At 45.3% G+C, this 14,370-nt stretch overlaps 2 protein-coding genes across 3 annotated transcripts in view; one reads left to right on the top strand and one right to left on the bottom strand.

Annotated features, from left to right (window-relative positions):
* The window catches only part of LOC135906252 (sodium-dependent nutrient amino acid transporter 1-like), a 37,414-nt gene extending 29,502 nt beyond the window's left edge, over positions 1-7,912 (top strand). For both annotated transcript variants that reach the window (XM_065437554.2, XM_070539146.1), the window contains exons 12-15: positions 4,958-5,057; positions 5,526-5,626; positions 6,085-6,243; positions 7,207-7,912. In XM_065437554.2, the coding sequence (XP_065293626.1) occupies positions 4,958-5,057; positions 5,526-5,626; positions 6,085-6,243; positions 7,207-7,368 (522 nt within the window). In that variant the 3' untranslated portion in view covers positions 7,369-7,912. The remainder of the gene's footprint in view (positions 1-4,957; positions 5,058-5,525; positions 5,627-6,084; positions 6,244-7,206) is intronic.
* Positions 7,913-11,998: 4,086 nt separating this feature from the next.
* LOC135906331 (uncharacterized) lies at positions 11,999-14,041 on the bottom strand. The gene is made up of 2 exons (XM_065437673.2): positions 13,801-14,041; positions 11,999-12,685 (listed from the first exon to the last, which is right to left on the bottom strand). The coding sequence occupies exons 1-2, from the start codon at positions 13,925-13,927 to the stop codon at positions 12,255-12,257; spliced, it is 558 nt and encodes a 185-aa protein (XP_065293745.1). The 5' UTR covers positions 13,928-14,041; the 3' UTR covers positions 11,999-12,254.
* Between the last annotated feature and the right edge of the window lie 329 nt (positions 14,042-14,370).

The following is a 14,370-nucleotide window of genomic DNA, read 5'->3' on the forward strand; positions in this document are numbered from 1 at the left end:
TGGCGCATGTATACCTCGAAGACATGCAAGGGAGGCGTTAGACATTGGTTTCTAATGTTTGACACTGTTCACACCTTGAGAATAGAGAAATTAAGGAGAAAAAATTCTGACGCCTTTCACGCCTGTACAAAGGGTTGTCGCAGCAGTTGCCGTTCACGTTGAACTTTATTGCTGTCACAGTACAAACAGGGAAGCGGGACTCGGAGCATAAAAACTTCACAACGCGGCTTGAAGGCCACCCTTCGCTCAGTGCTGTCACATGACAGGGGAGAGTGAGCAAGAACACCGCAGCAAACACACACACATTTAAAAGTGCATGCTCGTCGTACACTGTAGGTGGGGCATAAGTGCTTTACAATTCACGACAAAGACAACTATTCCATGCCGTGTCACTTGCCCAAAGCTTCCTTTCGTATCCTGCTCGTCTGCACTTCATCGCGACGCTCACTAAAATATACCCGGGTGCGCTGGACCACCCTCACCCGAAAAAAACTGAGCTTCGTGTGCCCTGGATGCCTCCTCGTGCATCCTTCGACACTCAGCGATGTGCTCCGCTCCTAAATTCACTCGCTCTGGTGACAGATCGCTTTCGGAGGGAAATATCCTAAGACCTTGTTCTAGACTTTCTTTCGTGCACAAGACCACAAAAGTCCTGTTTCGCTTTTTGAAGCCGACTGGATTGTACGACAGACTGTCGCTGCCAGTGGACACTGCTCGGCATGTGTATTCGCACTGAGCGCGTTTTAAAAAGCGAAGCTTTCCGAACCTCGCCTGGTTTCGTGACCGTGGCAGGCGCAGCCCGGCTGTTCCCTTGGCCAACCTATCATAACGGAACACGCGCGCCACTGGATTCCTTGTGGTACTACAAGATGGCGCTCGCCTCCGCGCATCACAGGGTTAGACGAGGTTCCCGTTAGGCTGATTAATGAGCTGGGACTAAAAAGAAAGGAAGCTCTCTTGAAAGCAGTAGAATAAAGAAAGCTTACAAGATAGGCGAATACCACACAGTTGACGACCAAGTAGAATTAATTTAATTTATGAAGGTAAGGAGGAAAAAGAATTCATTCGTATGGACGGTTGATCATTACATCAGTAATATAGACATTTTGGCAATGAAGACGATTAAAATTAAAGCTACAAACATGGGCAGAACATAATGAAATATTCGGAGAACTTCAGAATGGCTACAGAACCGGTAGGTGTCTGGATAATAACTTATTCGTTCTTACTCAGTGTATTGAAATATCAAGAGAGACAGGAGCCTGCTATATGTGGCGTTTTTTAGAAATTACTGGAGCGTATGACAACATATACCGCAATTTTTGTGTGTTATTATGGAAGGGGAAGACTTAGGCGACGACTGTGTACAGCTTCTGAGGGAGATTTACCTAGAAAATACGGTTTGCGTTAAGTGGGAAGGGATGAGGAGCGAGGGAAAAGTTGATGTCACCAAGGGACTCACAGGGGTGCCCTTTATGCTCGCTGCTATTTATGATGCACATTGTAGGAATGGAAAGGGTGCTAGAAGGAATCAATGTCTGGTTTAATATCTCATACAAAGAGGCCGGCACAATAGTAGAGCAGCAGCTTGCAGGTTTGTTTTATGCGAACGACTTTGAGTTGCTTGCTAACAAGCCAAGTGATATGCATCGTCTGGCTAATATCTGTGGATTTAGGATTGAAATATATCGTTAAAAATGAAGTTAGAAATGAAATGAAAACAGTGAACAGACACTGTCAATACAGAGTCAGGAAATACATCGGGTAGAAGAACACAAATACCTTCGTATATGGATAATCGAAGGCAATAGATATATGGAAACAGGAAAAAAACAATAATAGAAAAGGGGCAGAGAAATGTGGCCCTATTGAAACACAGATTCCTATGGGCAAACACGAGGTGCTCAGGGGTATGTGGAAAGGTGTAATGGTTCCAGAACTTACAAGAAAAGTTACATAGCCTTGGGGCAGTCAGATGTTTCCGTTACGTTGATAATTTCCTTCTTTATTTTCCATATTACCAGCACGTAAGTAAACAGTAAGTTTGCAAATGTTCACACGGGCACACCAACGCCTGCAGTTTATGGTAGAAATGTTATATAATGATAGCCTTCAGTTCTTAGACTTAAAATTTACATTCAGTGCAACTCACACATGGTGGGAGTGAAAAATAAGGAGCGAAAAACGTCTGCTCCCGTTCCATTCAGGCCAGTCTATGTTAATAAAGAGAGCAAGTGTGAATTCGAGCATTAACGTAGCCATAAAAAAATCGTGTGGCCACAGCATCAATGATAGTATGCAGCGACGTAGCCATAAAAAATCGTGTGGCCACAGCATCAACGATAGTATGCAGCGACAGGTCACGAAACTCAAGGACAGTGGTTATCCCATAATATTTATATCGTCCATCGCTGAAAAAGTTTTGAGAGGCTTAAATAACAAAAAGAAAGTAGCCACAAAGGACGGCGAGGATACGAAGGTAATTGTCAAACCTCATATTCATAAAATTTCGCATGGCCTCAAATAGATTGGCGAAAGGCACGGCGCAAAGTGGTTTCTTAAGCTCCCTTAAAATGAAAGGCTTTGCAAAAAAGTAAATAACGAATCGAAATCTGGCAAAAACAAATGCGAAATAAAGTATGCAAAAGAAAACAAGCATTTGGAATGTGTGGACAACCTTGCGTACAAGATACCTTTCACGTGCGGAAAAAAGCATACATAGGCCAGACAGGCAGATTTATTAACATCAGGTTAAGAGCGCATAGGTATGCGACAAAAATGCTCCATTCACCTGAACATTTGGTGACGCATTGCGCACGATGCAGCGGCAAGCCAATCTTCAAGGAAACTAAAGCTCTGGCACGATGAAGATCTAAAAAAAAAGTGCGTGAAATTTCGGGAGCGTTTTTCATGCTCAAAAATGACTCGGGGAAACCGCGTCAGTACACCTTCTGTGGCACTGGGAGAATCAGCTTTTAAATTCATAGACGGATGTTTGATCTAGCCTTACTCGTCATTGTTAAATCAGATGTGCGTACTTTGGCTTCTTTTTCGTCTTTCATTTTGTGTTGTCTATTTATTTTACATTTACCCTCCGTGTATATATTTGACGTGCGATAGCGAACAATAAGCAGCTGAAAGTTTGCACAGATGTGTGTCTGTCTTTTTTGTCCTTCGTATAACGTTATAGCGCAGCAAGCAGAAAGATTAAATTTGGAAATGCGGTTGTTCGCTTGAAGTGAGGGGTACAACCAGGACTCGATGGCAACCAAATGTCAATGGGACGCTTCGCTTTGAGCGCTCAAGAGAAGACTACAAATAAAGCTGCGTAGGGAGATATGGGCTGGACAAGTTTTGAAGTGAGGGAAGCTCAGAGTAAAATGATTTTGGATAAGGACTGAGGAACATGGATGAAAGTAAGTGGGCTGCGAGAGTGTTCAGGTATTTGTACAGGAAAAACATTGAATCAAATTGGAGGAAAAGAATGAGGAAGCTTATCGGTATAGCTTACCGGTATGCGACCGGTGTAGTAAGCAACACGGCAACAAAGAACGTCAAACGCAAAGCCAGAGACGCTGCTGCGGTGAAGCTAGGGAATTGATGGAACATGTTTTATTAGAATGTGATGATATCGACCCAGACCCAGCTGTCGGTTTAGGCTCATCTGGCCTCCTTGAAGCCCTTGCACAGTATATAAGGAAGAAGTAAACGCTGCTTGTAGGTAGAATGCATTCGAATTGCGCTACGTACACTCGAGTGCAAAAATCTCGAGACCTCGGAATAATAATAATAATAATAATAATAATAATAATAATAATAATAATAATAATAATAATAATAATAATAATAATAATAATAATAATAATAATAATAATAATAATAATAATAATAATAAAATTTATTCTAGCACAGCCGTGCATGCAAGCGTGAAATGGTATAGAAGCACGGCGCTAGTTAAGCAGGCGCATGTGGGCAGTACACTTTATTTCAGCCTTTGACTTTATTGAAATTTAGACAATATACAGTTGTCCGGGTGAAGAGGGCTAAAGGTGACACACGTGGTCACCTGACTAGGCCCAAGACACTCTGAATTCACGCAGGCACAGTTTCGACATGGAAAGTTGCGAAGTACAATTTTTTTTTTTTTACGGGAAGATTATAACAATTCACATACAGCACTATACATACACTGTACATTCAAATCAATCTAATTAATTATGTATAATACCAACAAACATGTTCATTTGACCAAGAAAAGAAAAAAACAAAGCAAGGAATCCTAACTGCATCTCCCATACGACAAAAAAAAAATGTTCACATGACAAATATGTTCACTTGACACAAAATGTTCACTCTATGCCTAGGCCGAGAACAAAAAAAAAAAAGAAATTTAGCGACAACTACGGTCCTTAAACTTTCGCACTCGACTGCGCCTATGCGCGTGCTGCCTCTGAAACCATGGTGCATTCAAGGCGTCCGTCGTAATAGTCAGCAACTCCGCTTAACGAGGGGCTCGGTACAATTCGTGTGCGCCCGCGCTTGCGTGCGTGCTTGTGTGCGTGCGCTTGCGTGCAGTCGTGGTGCGACTCTTCGTGCACTCGCACTAAGCTTCGCTGTATGTAGATTCCAACTCGTTGGATCTGTTGGAATTTTTCTTTCTTTATACTTCATTTTTCTTTTTATATTTTCGCAATTTTTCTTTCCCCAAGTGTAGCATGGCCTTCGTTACCTTCCACACCTTTCCTTCGTCTCTCTCTCCCTCTCGCTCTCATTTAGTTCAGTAACTGCCGGGAGACATGAAGACATGGTACCAGCGTCGATGACTTAGACAAGCAGCCGTTTGTAAATAAATTCTCTCTCTCTCTCTCTCTACATGTTTTCTGTGTTTGCGCGGGTCATTAAATCTGCGCAACGCACTCTCTTTTTTTTTAATGCCAATCTCTACAATTGTTTGCAGACGGGAAACACGATGCGGCTTCTTTTCGACAATTACGGCGTTGGAAGAGCTCTGTTCCTGTACGCCATCTTCGAAGTGGTTGGCCTGGTTTGGGTCTACGGTGAGTCCTTAATAGTGCGGCGCTTCGAGCGAAAAAGACGTACTTTCGTGGTTTTGCACGGCACGAGGCCGTTATCTCGAGGGAAATAAACGGCGGTACGCAATTCCTTTCGAAATCCCAGCAGGGAGTCCCATAAACCTTTATGTCACCAAATATCACCAGTCGCCGATTTGTGTAGCCGCGCGTTGCCACATGCTAAGCTCTGTTAGCTTAGCTTGTAGACCGATGGTACCGGCCTTGCAATGCTTTTCGGTGAGCACGAAACGGTGGTTTGCTGTTGCCCTCCCCCTTTATGCCTCGGGCTTGCGGCGTTCACACTGCCTTAATTGGTGATCAATCGCTGAGAGCAGTGAATGCTTTGCTTTCTTACATGTGGCGGCACCTCGTTTACCTGAGTACCGAAGCATCGGTTCATTTATACGTGCCTAGTTGTGAGCCGTTCGTTCCTTTCCTACTTCCATCACTCAGGTTGGAAGAACATCTGCGGCGACATCGGCTACATGCTTGGCAAACCAATATCTTGGTACTGGAAGATAACGTGGGGCATCCTCACGCCGGTCTCATTAATTGTGAGTGCATTGTGTTGGTTACTGCTATTGTTTTATAGGCCTTAGTGGTTGCTCCCGGTTTCGTAAAAGACACTCGAACATACATATACATAGCAAGTTTCACTTCAGAGGAGCTAAGTAATTCGTAATAACTAACGACGTAACTCCGACACGGAAAGCCGCAGTAGACTGTACGATGATAATGCTGAGTGCTAGTGATTCACTTATCACTTCTCTTTCTCATCCGCTGGTACATTATCTTCATCCTCTTATCAAAGCAACCAGTAAGAATCGTAAAGAAGACGATAATAATAATAATAATAATAATAATAATAATAATAATAATAATAATAATAATAATAATAATAATAATAATAATAATAATAATAATAATAATTTGACGCTTTTTCTCTTTTGCTATATGTCATAACATCTGCGCAAAAGAAGAATGTGCTACTGATTCTCTCTCATCTTTCAAGGCCATCTTCATATATGGATCAGTGACAGAGAAGTCTTCTTCCGCACTGCCTCCGATTGGTCAGGCCATAGGCTGGATCCTGGCCGCCGTGGCGGTCGGCCAGATCGTGCTGTGGATGGCCGTGGTTTTCGTGAGAGCGCCAGGGCCGGACGTGTTCAAGGTAATGCACAAACTTAACCTGAACACAATTTTGAACGAGTATTGAGCCAATCATCTGAGGCCAGAATTTACGCCTTTCTCTTGCACTGCACTCGAACGACAACTGTCGCTATCTGGCGCTGAAACGGTGCAAGTGTTTGTTTTCGTACACGCTCAATAGGTGGCGGCAGAGTCCCACGACTCGCCGCAGGCAATTTTTGAGGTGTCGCGCGACTGTTCTAAGGGAGAGATTTGAAGAGATGATAATTACTAGAACGAGCTGTGGCGCCAGCGTCTACGGAAGCTGCAAGCGGGGCGATTCAGCTACCATGGGAATGATGGTTAGTGTATCGATTTGCCTAAACTTCGTCCTTTTGGCTTAAAAATGGCTTTTCGACTGTGCAAACTCAGCAGTACGGCGTTTGATTAATTAAATAAACATTAGTAAAATTGTCCGGTGGCAGGACTTGAGCGCAGGGCCTTTATAGCACGCAAGCCTGATAGCGACACCATTATGCCGCGGACGCATGCTTATCGCAAGCGGCGTTGAACATCCTGTATCGTGGGCAAGCCAGCGCGTTTCGATTTCGCCACTCCGAGAGGCGCTACCGCTGCATTCAGTAGCGAAACGACTATGTGTAACGTATAGATGGCTTTGAAATTTAGGCCCATTAAGGCAGATGAAGCATAATAAACAAACTTGCTGCTCTTTGATGCTAATATTTATATTTCGAAAACCACGCGCACACACGCGCACGCGCACACATGCGCACGCACGCACGCAAACACACACGCACACACGCACGCACACGCACACACGCACGCACGCACACGCACACGCACTCGCACACGCACACGCACTCGCAAACACACTCACACACGCGCGCGCGCGCACACACACGTGGTCCATGAGCCAACCACACCAAGAAGGCGTCGATTTGATTTACGTAGATGCCAACAGGAGTTTTTTTTTTCTTCCTTCCAGAAATTCGAGACCACGTTCACAGCGTCCGAAAAGTTTGGACCCAGGGATCCTGACGTGAAAAGAGAGTGGTTGTCGTGGAAGGCGAGCACGCAAGATTCCTCGCTGGATCCCACGTCTAAAAGTGCTAGTGAACACGTCAACCCTGCATTTACACTCGACTAAGGCGCACTGATTGTAAAGCATCGGTCCACTGTCGACGCTGCGATAGCACCTACAGCTGAACTGACGGTGTAGGTGGTGCATAAAGAAACAAAGTGTGCGCGGGATCGTCGCCGTACAACTGCGGTTCGCGCACAAGGCAGCTGTCACATGGCACCCGCCTTGTCACAGGGATAGGTTCGACTTTGTATACTTTTGCAAGATTACGGTTTCAACGACGGAAATGTCCTCCAAGGGATACCATCGCCGACGAGACCGCCCCCTACGTACATAGTCGAACTACTCTTTTACCTGAGAATGGGGGAGGGAGGAGTAGTTTATTATAATTGTTAGTATGTTTTATTTAATTCCATGAAAGCGAATCATTACTCACCATAATCTTTGTTTTGTTTAGCTGGTCAATATAGGGCATCGAAAAGAAAAGCAACGATGGAAATAGCATTTAAAACGTGTCGCGCGCATATTGAACTGATTCTGATTGCTATTACCTGCTGAAACTCTAAATACATGTGAATAGTTTTAGTAAAACCAGTTGCAAGACAGGAAACTGAGTGCTTACTCTTTGGGTCGGTAGGTATGTCGTCACGTAGCGGGTTTTATCGATTCTTTGATTTTCACAATGTTTACATCAGGCGTATTATTCAAGTCGCTGGATCGATATTTCCAAGTATGTTAGACATGAAATAGTTACGGCTCAGCTGGAGAGTCATTACATGCGTTATACAATCTGTAAATCTGACAAAAGTCGCCTGAGAATTGAAAAGTCCCAATCCGTAATGCAGCTCTGCACTTTTCATGATTCTGAACGTGCAAGAAACGTGGCTAAAGTAAACCTTTAATAGACAGAATTATTTGTAGCCCGAAAAGGCCCGGCTTAGAGTCAAACACATTTCTGTTTTCGTGATGATCTTCGTGGGCTGCGCAGTAATGTAGAAATCCCCGAAGCGTTTGTAAAGAACGCGGAAGAAAAACACCATTGACGGTGAGACAAGGGTGTAACCTTGGTGTCAACATTAATTCTGTGCTCAACTGTGTGATCGTGTATGGCTGTCAGCTATCATTTATCAGCTCTGCAATGAATTTAGTGTAGATGCGAGGCTTACGTAAATATCTTGGAAAATATCTACAAAGACTCCACAGCTACCTTAATCCTTCACAAGAAAAGGAGAAAGATACCTATAAAAAAAGGGGTCAGGCAAGGAGACACAATCTCTCCAATGTTGTTTACTGCATGCTTGGAAGTAGTATTCAAGCTATTAAATTGGGACGACTTAAGAGTAAGGTTCGACGGCGAATATCTCAGCAACTGTCGGTTTGCAGATGATTTTGTCCCGTTCAGCAACACTGGGGATGAGTTACAAGAAATGATTGAGGGCCTTAACAGAGAGAGTGTAAATGTGGGGTTAAGATTAATATGCAGAAAACAAAGATAATGATCGATAGCCTGGCAAGGGAACAAGAGTTTAGGATCGCCAGTCAGCCTTTAGAGCCTGCGAAGGAATACGTCTACCTTGGTCAATGACTCACCGGGGACCCTGATCATGAGAAGGAAATTTACAGAAGAATGAAAATGGGTTGGAATGCATACGGCAGACATTATCAGATCCTGACTGGAAGCTTACCACTATCACTAAAAAGAAAGGTATACAAACAGCGCATTCTACCGGTGTTAACATATGGGACAGAAACTTGGAGACTGACAAAGAAGCTCGAAAATGAGTTAAGAATCGCACAAAGGGCGTTGGAACAAAGAATGATAGGTGTAACGTTAAGAGACGGGAAGAGAGCAGTATTAATCAGAGAGCAAACGGGGATAGCCGATACGCTAATTGACATTAAGAGAAAGAAATGAAGCTGGGCAGGTCACGTAATGCGTAGGTTAGATAACCGATGGATCATTAGGGTTACAGTATGGGTGCCAAGAGAAGGGAAACGCAGTGGAGGACGGCAGATGACTAGTTGGGGTGATGAAATTAAGAAATTCACAGGCACAAGTTGGAATCTGTTCGCGGCGGACAGGGTAATTGGAGATCGCAGGGAGAGGCCTTCGTCCTGCAGTGGACTTAAACGTGGCTGATGATGATAGCTTACACCATCGCAACATTATCCCAACCTCCCTAGTTATATGCTCAGTTATATGCTCAGAATATACAGCTTTTACTTACGGCATTTACACGAATTAGCCTAGACCTGAGGAAGGAACGGAAGAAACTGGTACATAAGAAGCCGATCAATGAGTTAGCGGTAAGAGGGAAAATAGAGGAATTCCATATCAAGCTACAGAACAAGTATTCGGCTTTAACTCAGGAAGACGAGCTTAGTGTTGAAGCAATGAACGACAGTCCTGTGAGCATCATTAAGGAGTGTGCAATAGAAGTCGGTGGTAACTCCGTTAGACAGGATACCAGTAAGCTATCGCAGGAGACGAAAGATCTGATCAGTAAACACCAATGTATGAAAGCCTCTAACCCTACAGCTAGAATAGAACTGGCAGAATTTTCCAAGTTAATCAACAAGCGTAAGACAGCTGACAAAAGGAAGTATAATATGGATAGAATTGAACATGCTCTCAGGAACGGAGGAAGCCTAAAATCAGTGAAGAAGAAACTAGGAATTGGCAACAATCAACTGTATGCGTTAAGAGACAAAGCCGGCAATATCATTACTAATATGGATGAGATAGTTCAAGTGGCTGAGGAGTTCTATAGAGGTTTATACAGTACCAGTACCACCCACGACGATAATGGAAGAGAGAATAGTGTAGAGGAATTCGAAATCCCACAAGTAACGCCGCAAGAAGTAAAGAAAGCCTTGGGAGCTATGCAGAGGGGGAAGGCAGCTGGGGAGGATCAGGTAACAGCAGATTTGTTGAAGGATGGTGGGCAGATTGTTCTCGAGAAACTGGCCACCCTGTATACGCAATGCCTCATGACCTCGAGCGTACCGGAATCTTGGAAGAACGCTAACATAATCCTAATCCATAAGAAAGGGGACGCCAAAGACTTGAAAAATTATAGACCGATCAGCTTACTGTCAGTTGCCTACAAACTATTTACCAAGGTAATCGCAAATAGAATCAGGAACACCTTAGACTTCTGTCAACCAAAGGACCAGGCAGGATTCCGTAAAGGCTACTCAACAATAGACCATATTCACACTATCAATCAGGTGATAGATAAATGTGCGGAATATAACCAACCCTTATATATAGCTTTCATTGATTCGAGAAAGCGTTTGATTCTGTCGAAACCTCAGTAGTCATGGAGGCATTACGGAATCAAGGTGTAGAGGAGCCGTATGTAAAAATACTGAAAGATATCTATAGCGGCTCCACAGCCACCGCAGTCCTCCAAAAAGAAAGCAACAAAATCCCAATAAAGAAAGGCGTCAGGCAGGGAGATACGATCTCTCCCATGCTATTCACAGCGTGTTTACAGGAGGTATTCAGAGACCTGGATTGGGAAGAATTGGGGATAAAAGTTAATGGAGAATACCTTAGTAACTTGTGATTCGCTGATGATAATGGCTTGCTTAGTAACTCGGTGGACCAATTGCAATGCATGCTCACTGATCTGGAGAGGCAAAGCGGAAGAGTGGGTCTAAAATTAATCTGCAGAAAACTAAAGTAATGTTTAACAGTCTCGGAAGAGAACAGCAATTTACAATAGGTAGCGAGGCACTGGAAGTGGTAAGGGAATACATCTACTTAGGGCAGGTAGTGACCCCGGATCCGGATCATGAGACGGAAATAATCAGAAGAATAAGCATGGGCTGGGGTGCCTTTGGCAGACATTCCCAGATCATGAACAGCAGGTTGCCATTATCCCTCAAGAGAAAACTGTATAATAGCTGTGTCTTACCAGTACTCACCTACGGGGTAGAAACATGGAGGCTTACGCAAAGGGTTCTACTTAAATTGAGGACGACGCAACGAGCAATGGAAAGAAGAATGATGCGGTAACCTTAAGGGATAAGAAAAGAGCTGATTGGGTGAGGGAACAAACGCGAGTTAATGACATCTTAGTTGAAATCAAGAAAAAGAAATGGACATGGGCAAGGCATGTAATGAGGAGGGAAGATAACCGATGGTCATTAAGGGTTACGGACTGGATTCCAAGGGAAGGGAAACGTAGCAGGGGGCGGCAGAAAGTTAGGTGTGCGGATGAGATTAAGAAGTTTGCAGGGACGACAGGGCCACAAAGTAGTACATGACCGGGGTTGTTGGAGGAGTATGGGAGAGGCATTTGCCATGCAGTGGGCGTACCCAGGCTGATAATGATGATGACTTACAGCATGATCTGTTAGTTTCGGGGCATGTGTGTTCCGGCCCATCCTGTCCTCTCCGGGTTTACCCCTAAGAACGTGTGTGCTACATGCCTGCTTTCATCAACCGTTGGAACAAGTGACCGTTGAAATCTGAGTTCTCCATAGTGAATGGCTTGCGTGAATTTGTTCGATTCAGCCACTGCACCTCGTGGCGGCCCTTGGTTTCAGTGGTCGTCAAAGGTCCACAGAGCGCGCCAATTAATTTACTGTACTAGCTTCCCTACGAACCAGTTTTGGTTTCGCTTTTCGCAGGGGGTGAGTGTCATCACGTCGTGACGTAGAAAAATGGTCACGTCGGAGCAGGATATTTTGGCACTTGCGCAGTCCCGCTTGCTCGTCTACAATACCGCTGGTCGTTGCGGGACGCGGTGTAGCAGCACTGCAGACGACTGGAGCGAGTGCCGAAGCGTCACAATGTACTGCTCTCGTGTGACCATCTTCTGCGTCACGACGTTTTGACACTCACGTGAGAAACGAAAAAAAAAGCCTCCGCTTTTCCAGTTTCTTCTGACGCATTTACTCTATCATCTGCAGCACCTCGCCATTCTCCACAAGTCGGCGATCTACCGATGTAATCGGGTCCCACGTTTCCTCCGGAAATTTCGCGCCACTGTTAACGAAGGATCGCGTCTCCCGAAGCCCCTACTCGCTGCCAGTCTGACGCCGGGCACTTCAGCGGCCCGCACAGCTAACTCTGTCGAGCCATAAGCTGTGCCGTCGCCAACGTCGGGAGGGCGCGCGCCCAGGGACAGCTGTCCGCGCAGTTCCTCGTGGAACGCCAGCGACCGGTTCTGGATGAGCAACAGGGAGGAGTCCCTGCTGTCGGTGGTGTGGGTAGCGGGGACGTCGGCGCGTTTGTCGGAACGCCAGTAGCGATCGGCGATGTTCTTCATCGCGACCGTGATCACGGTCTCGAGGACGCCCATGTTGGTGTGGCTGACGTTGCGGTAGACGCCGTTGCTAGGCATGAAGACATCCATGCTGGCGATCATGCCTGCGGGCGAGAGCCGGAGAGGTGATGGAGTGAAGCGAATTGCGGACGGTGGCTTTCTGGTCTCTACGTATACCTTATCGCACAATAAAGCAATGGTCATGACTGTTCTGGAGAGTACAGCGATGAGGAAAATTTCGACATTTGTAAGCGGGTCGCGTCTTCACACTCTCGTAGTGTGAAGACATGACAGGATCAAAATGTCGCCAACTCGTCCTCAACTTCCCAAGCTTTCTTTCAGCTTCCGTAATAAAGCCGTGGACGTAATGCAGCAGCAGAAGAGCAATAAACAAACAGAACGTATTGTCACGAAGCAATAACTAAGGTCGAGAACTGCGAGCACAAGATAGGTCACTTTAAAGCAAATTTGAAATGGTCAGCCGTGAAACTCGTCTTAATCATTTTCTTGAACACCACGTATTTCATATTTGATGCGTTAATATGTTGCCATCGTCATGGAAGGACGTTTTAATATTTTAAACGATTCTTAAGGACATTTTCCGGACAGCTGACAAGGTAGTCCCGACGACACTATCCAAGCCACTTTGTCCTGCACACTCATACGCAACAACATAATTAAAATTCCGCTTTCCGTTCCCATTCGCAGCACATTGTGGTATCGGCCTGCATCATGAAGGTAGTACAGTGGCTCGATGCCGCGCATGCTTCTACAATTTTACGCAAGTAATCGCGCACATTCTTCTGTATTTGTTCCTGCATCAAAATGTGCTACCCATGGCGTTTAATGATAGCGACCGTTTATAGTGTGCTTGCGGTTGTGTGGTAAGTACTCATAATCGAACGTCTGGCGAATCGGTTCGACCTGACAAAAAAAAAAAGAAGAGAGAGAAGGCGTCGCGCCGCCACAGCAACTGTCACGATCTTTTAATGTGTTCAGATACAGTTGTCCATGCCTGCTTCGCTGGCTGCCGGAAAAATACCAACTCCCTATTACACGTTTCGATGTTTAACTGAAATGAGCAACCCGCAATAGCACGATGATGGCTTAATCCCGCCATGAGCGACGTACGAAAACGTGCTCCTACGTCGTGCCGCCATTCACTCGCGCGAGACTCGTCGAACCGACACGCTATAGACTATTCGTGTGGGATACGCACCTATGAGCACCAGCAGGCAGGAGCCGATGACGAGGCCCACGACGGTGCCGAGGACCCTTCGCCATAGTCGGGAACCTCGTGACTGTGTGCGTGTTGCCAGATAGCGCGATGTAACCGGTTCGGCCATGGACCGCGCCTGTTTGGTGGGACGCCCGGGACAATGATGTTGCTCAGCACACGGCTGAAACAACGGCCCAGCCGCGCACTTCCTGCTTCTTCTTCTTTCTCCTCCTTTAGGATGATGATCCTCAACAATTAACACGTTCCTGCTACGCTGACGGCTGAGTACTGGTGGGCAGGAGGGAACGTGTAACCAACTACCCGTGTAACGCGGAAACGGTATTAAAAAAATCTGTAGAGCAACGACAACGACGGTAGCTGCGAAGTTGCAAATTGAATTTGTACTCCTGTACTTGTTCAGTTCTCATCGGATGATGATTATTGGTGGAGTCATTGTGGGAAATCGGTCAAGAACAGGACGGCAGAGGTAATTGTGGTGGACCTTATTAAATATTAAATGAACATATCTGTAAAATAAATGAAGCTAAATAGAAGCAGTAACATGGTTTA

The sequence above is a fragment of the Dermacentor albipictus genome, chromosome 5 (assembly GCF_038994185.2).
Source record: "Dermacentor albipictus isolate Rhodes 1998 colony chromosome 5, USDA_Dalb.pri_finalv2, whole genome shotgun sequence".
Lineage (NCBI taxonomy): Eukaryota > Metazoa > Arthropoda > Arachnida > Ixodida > Ixodidae > Dermacentor > Dermacentor albipictus.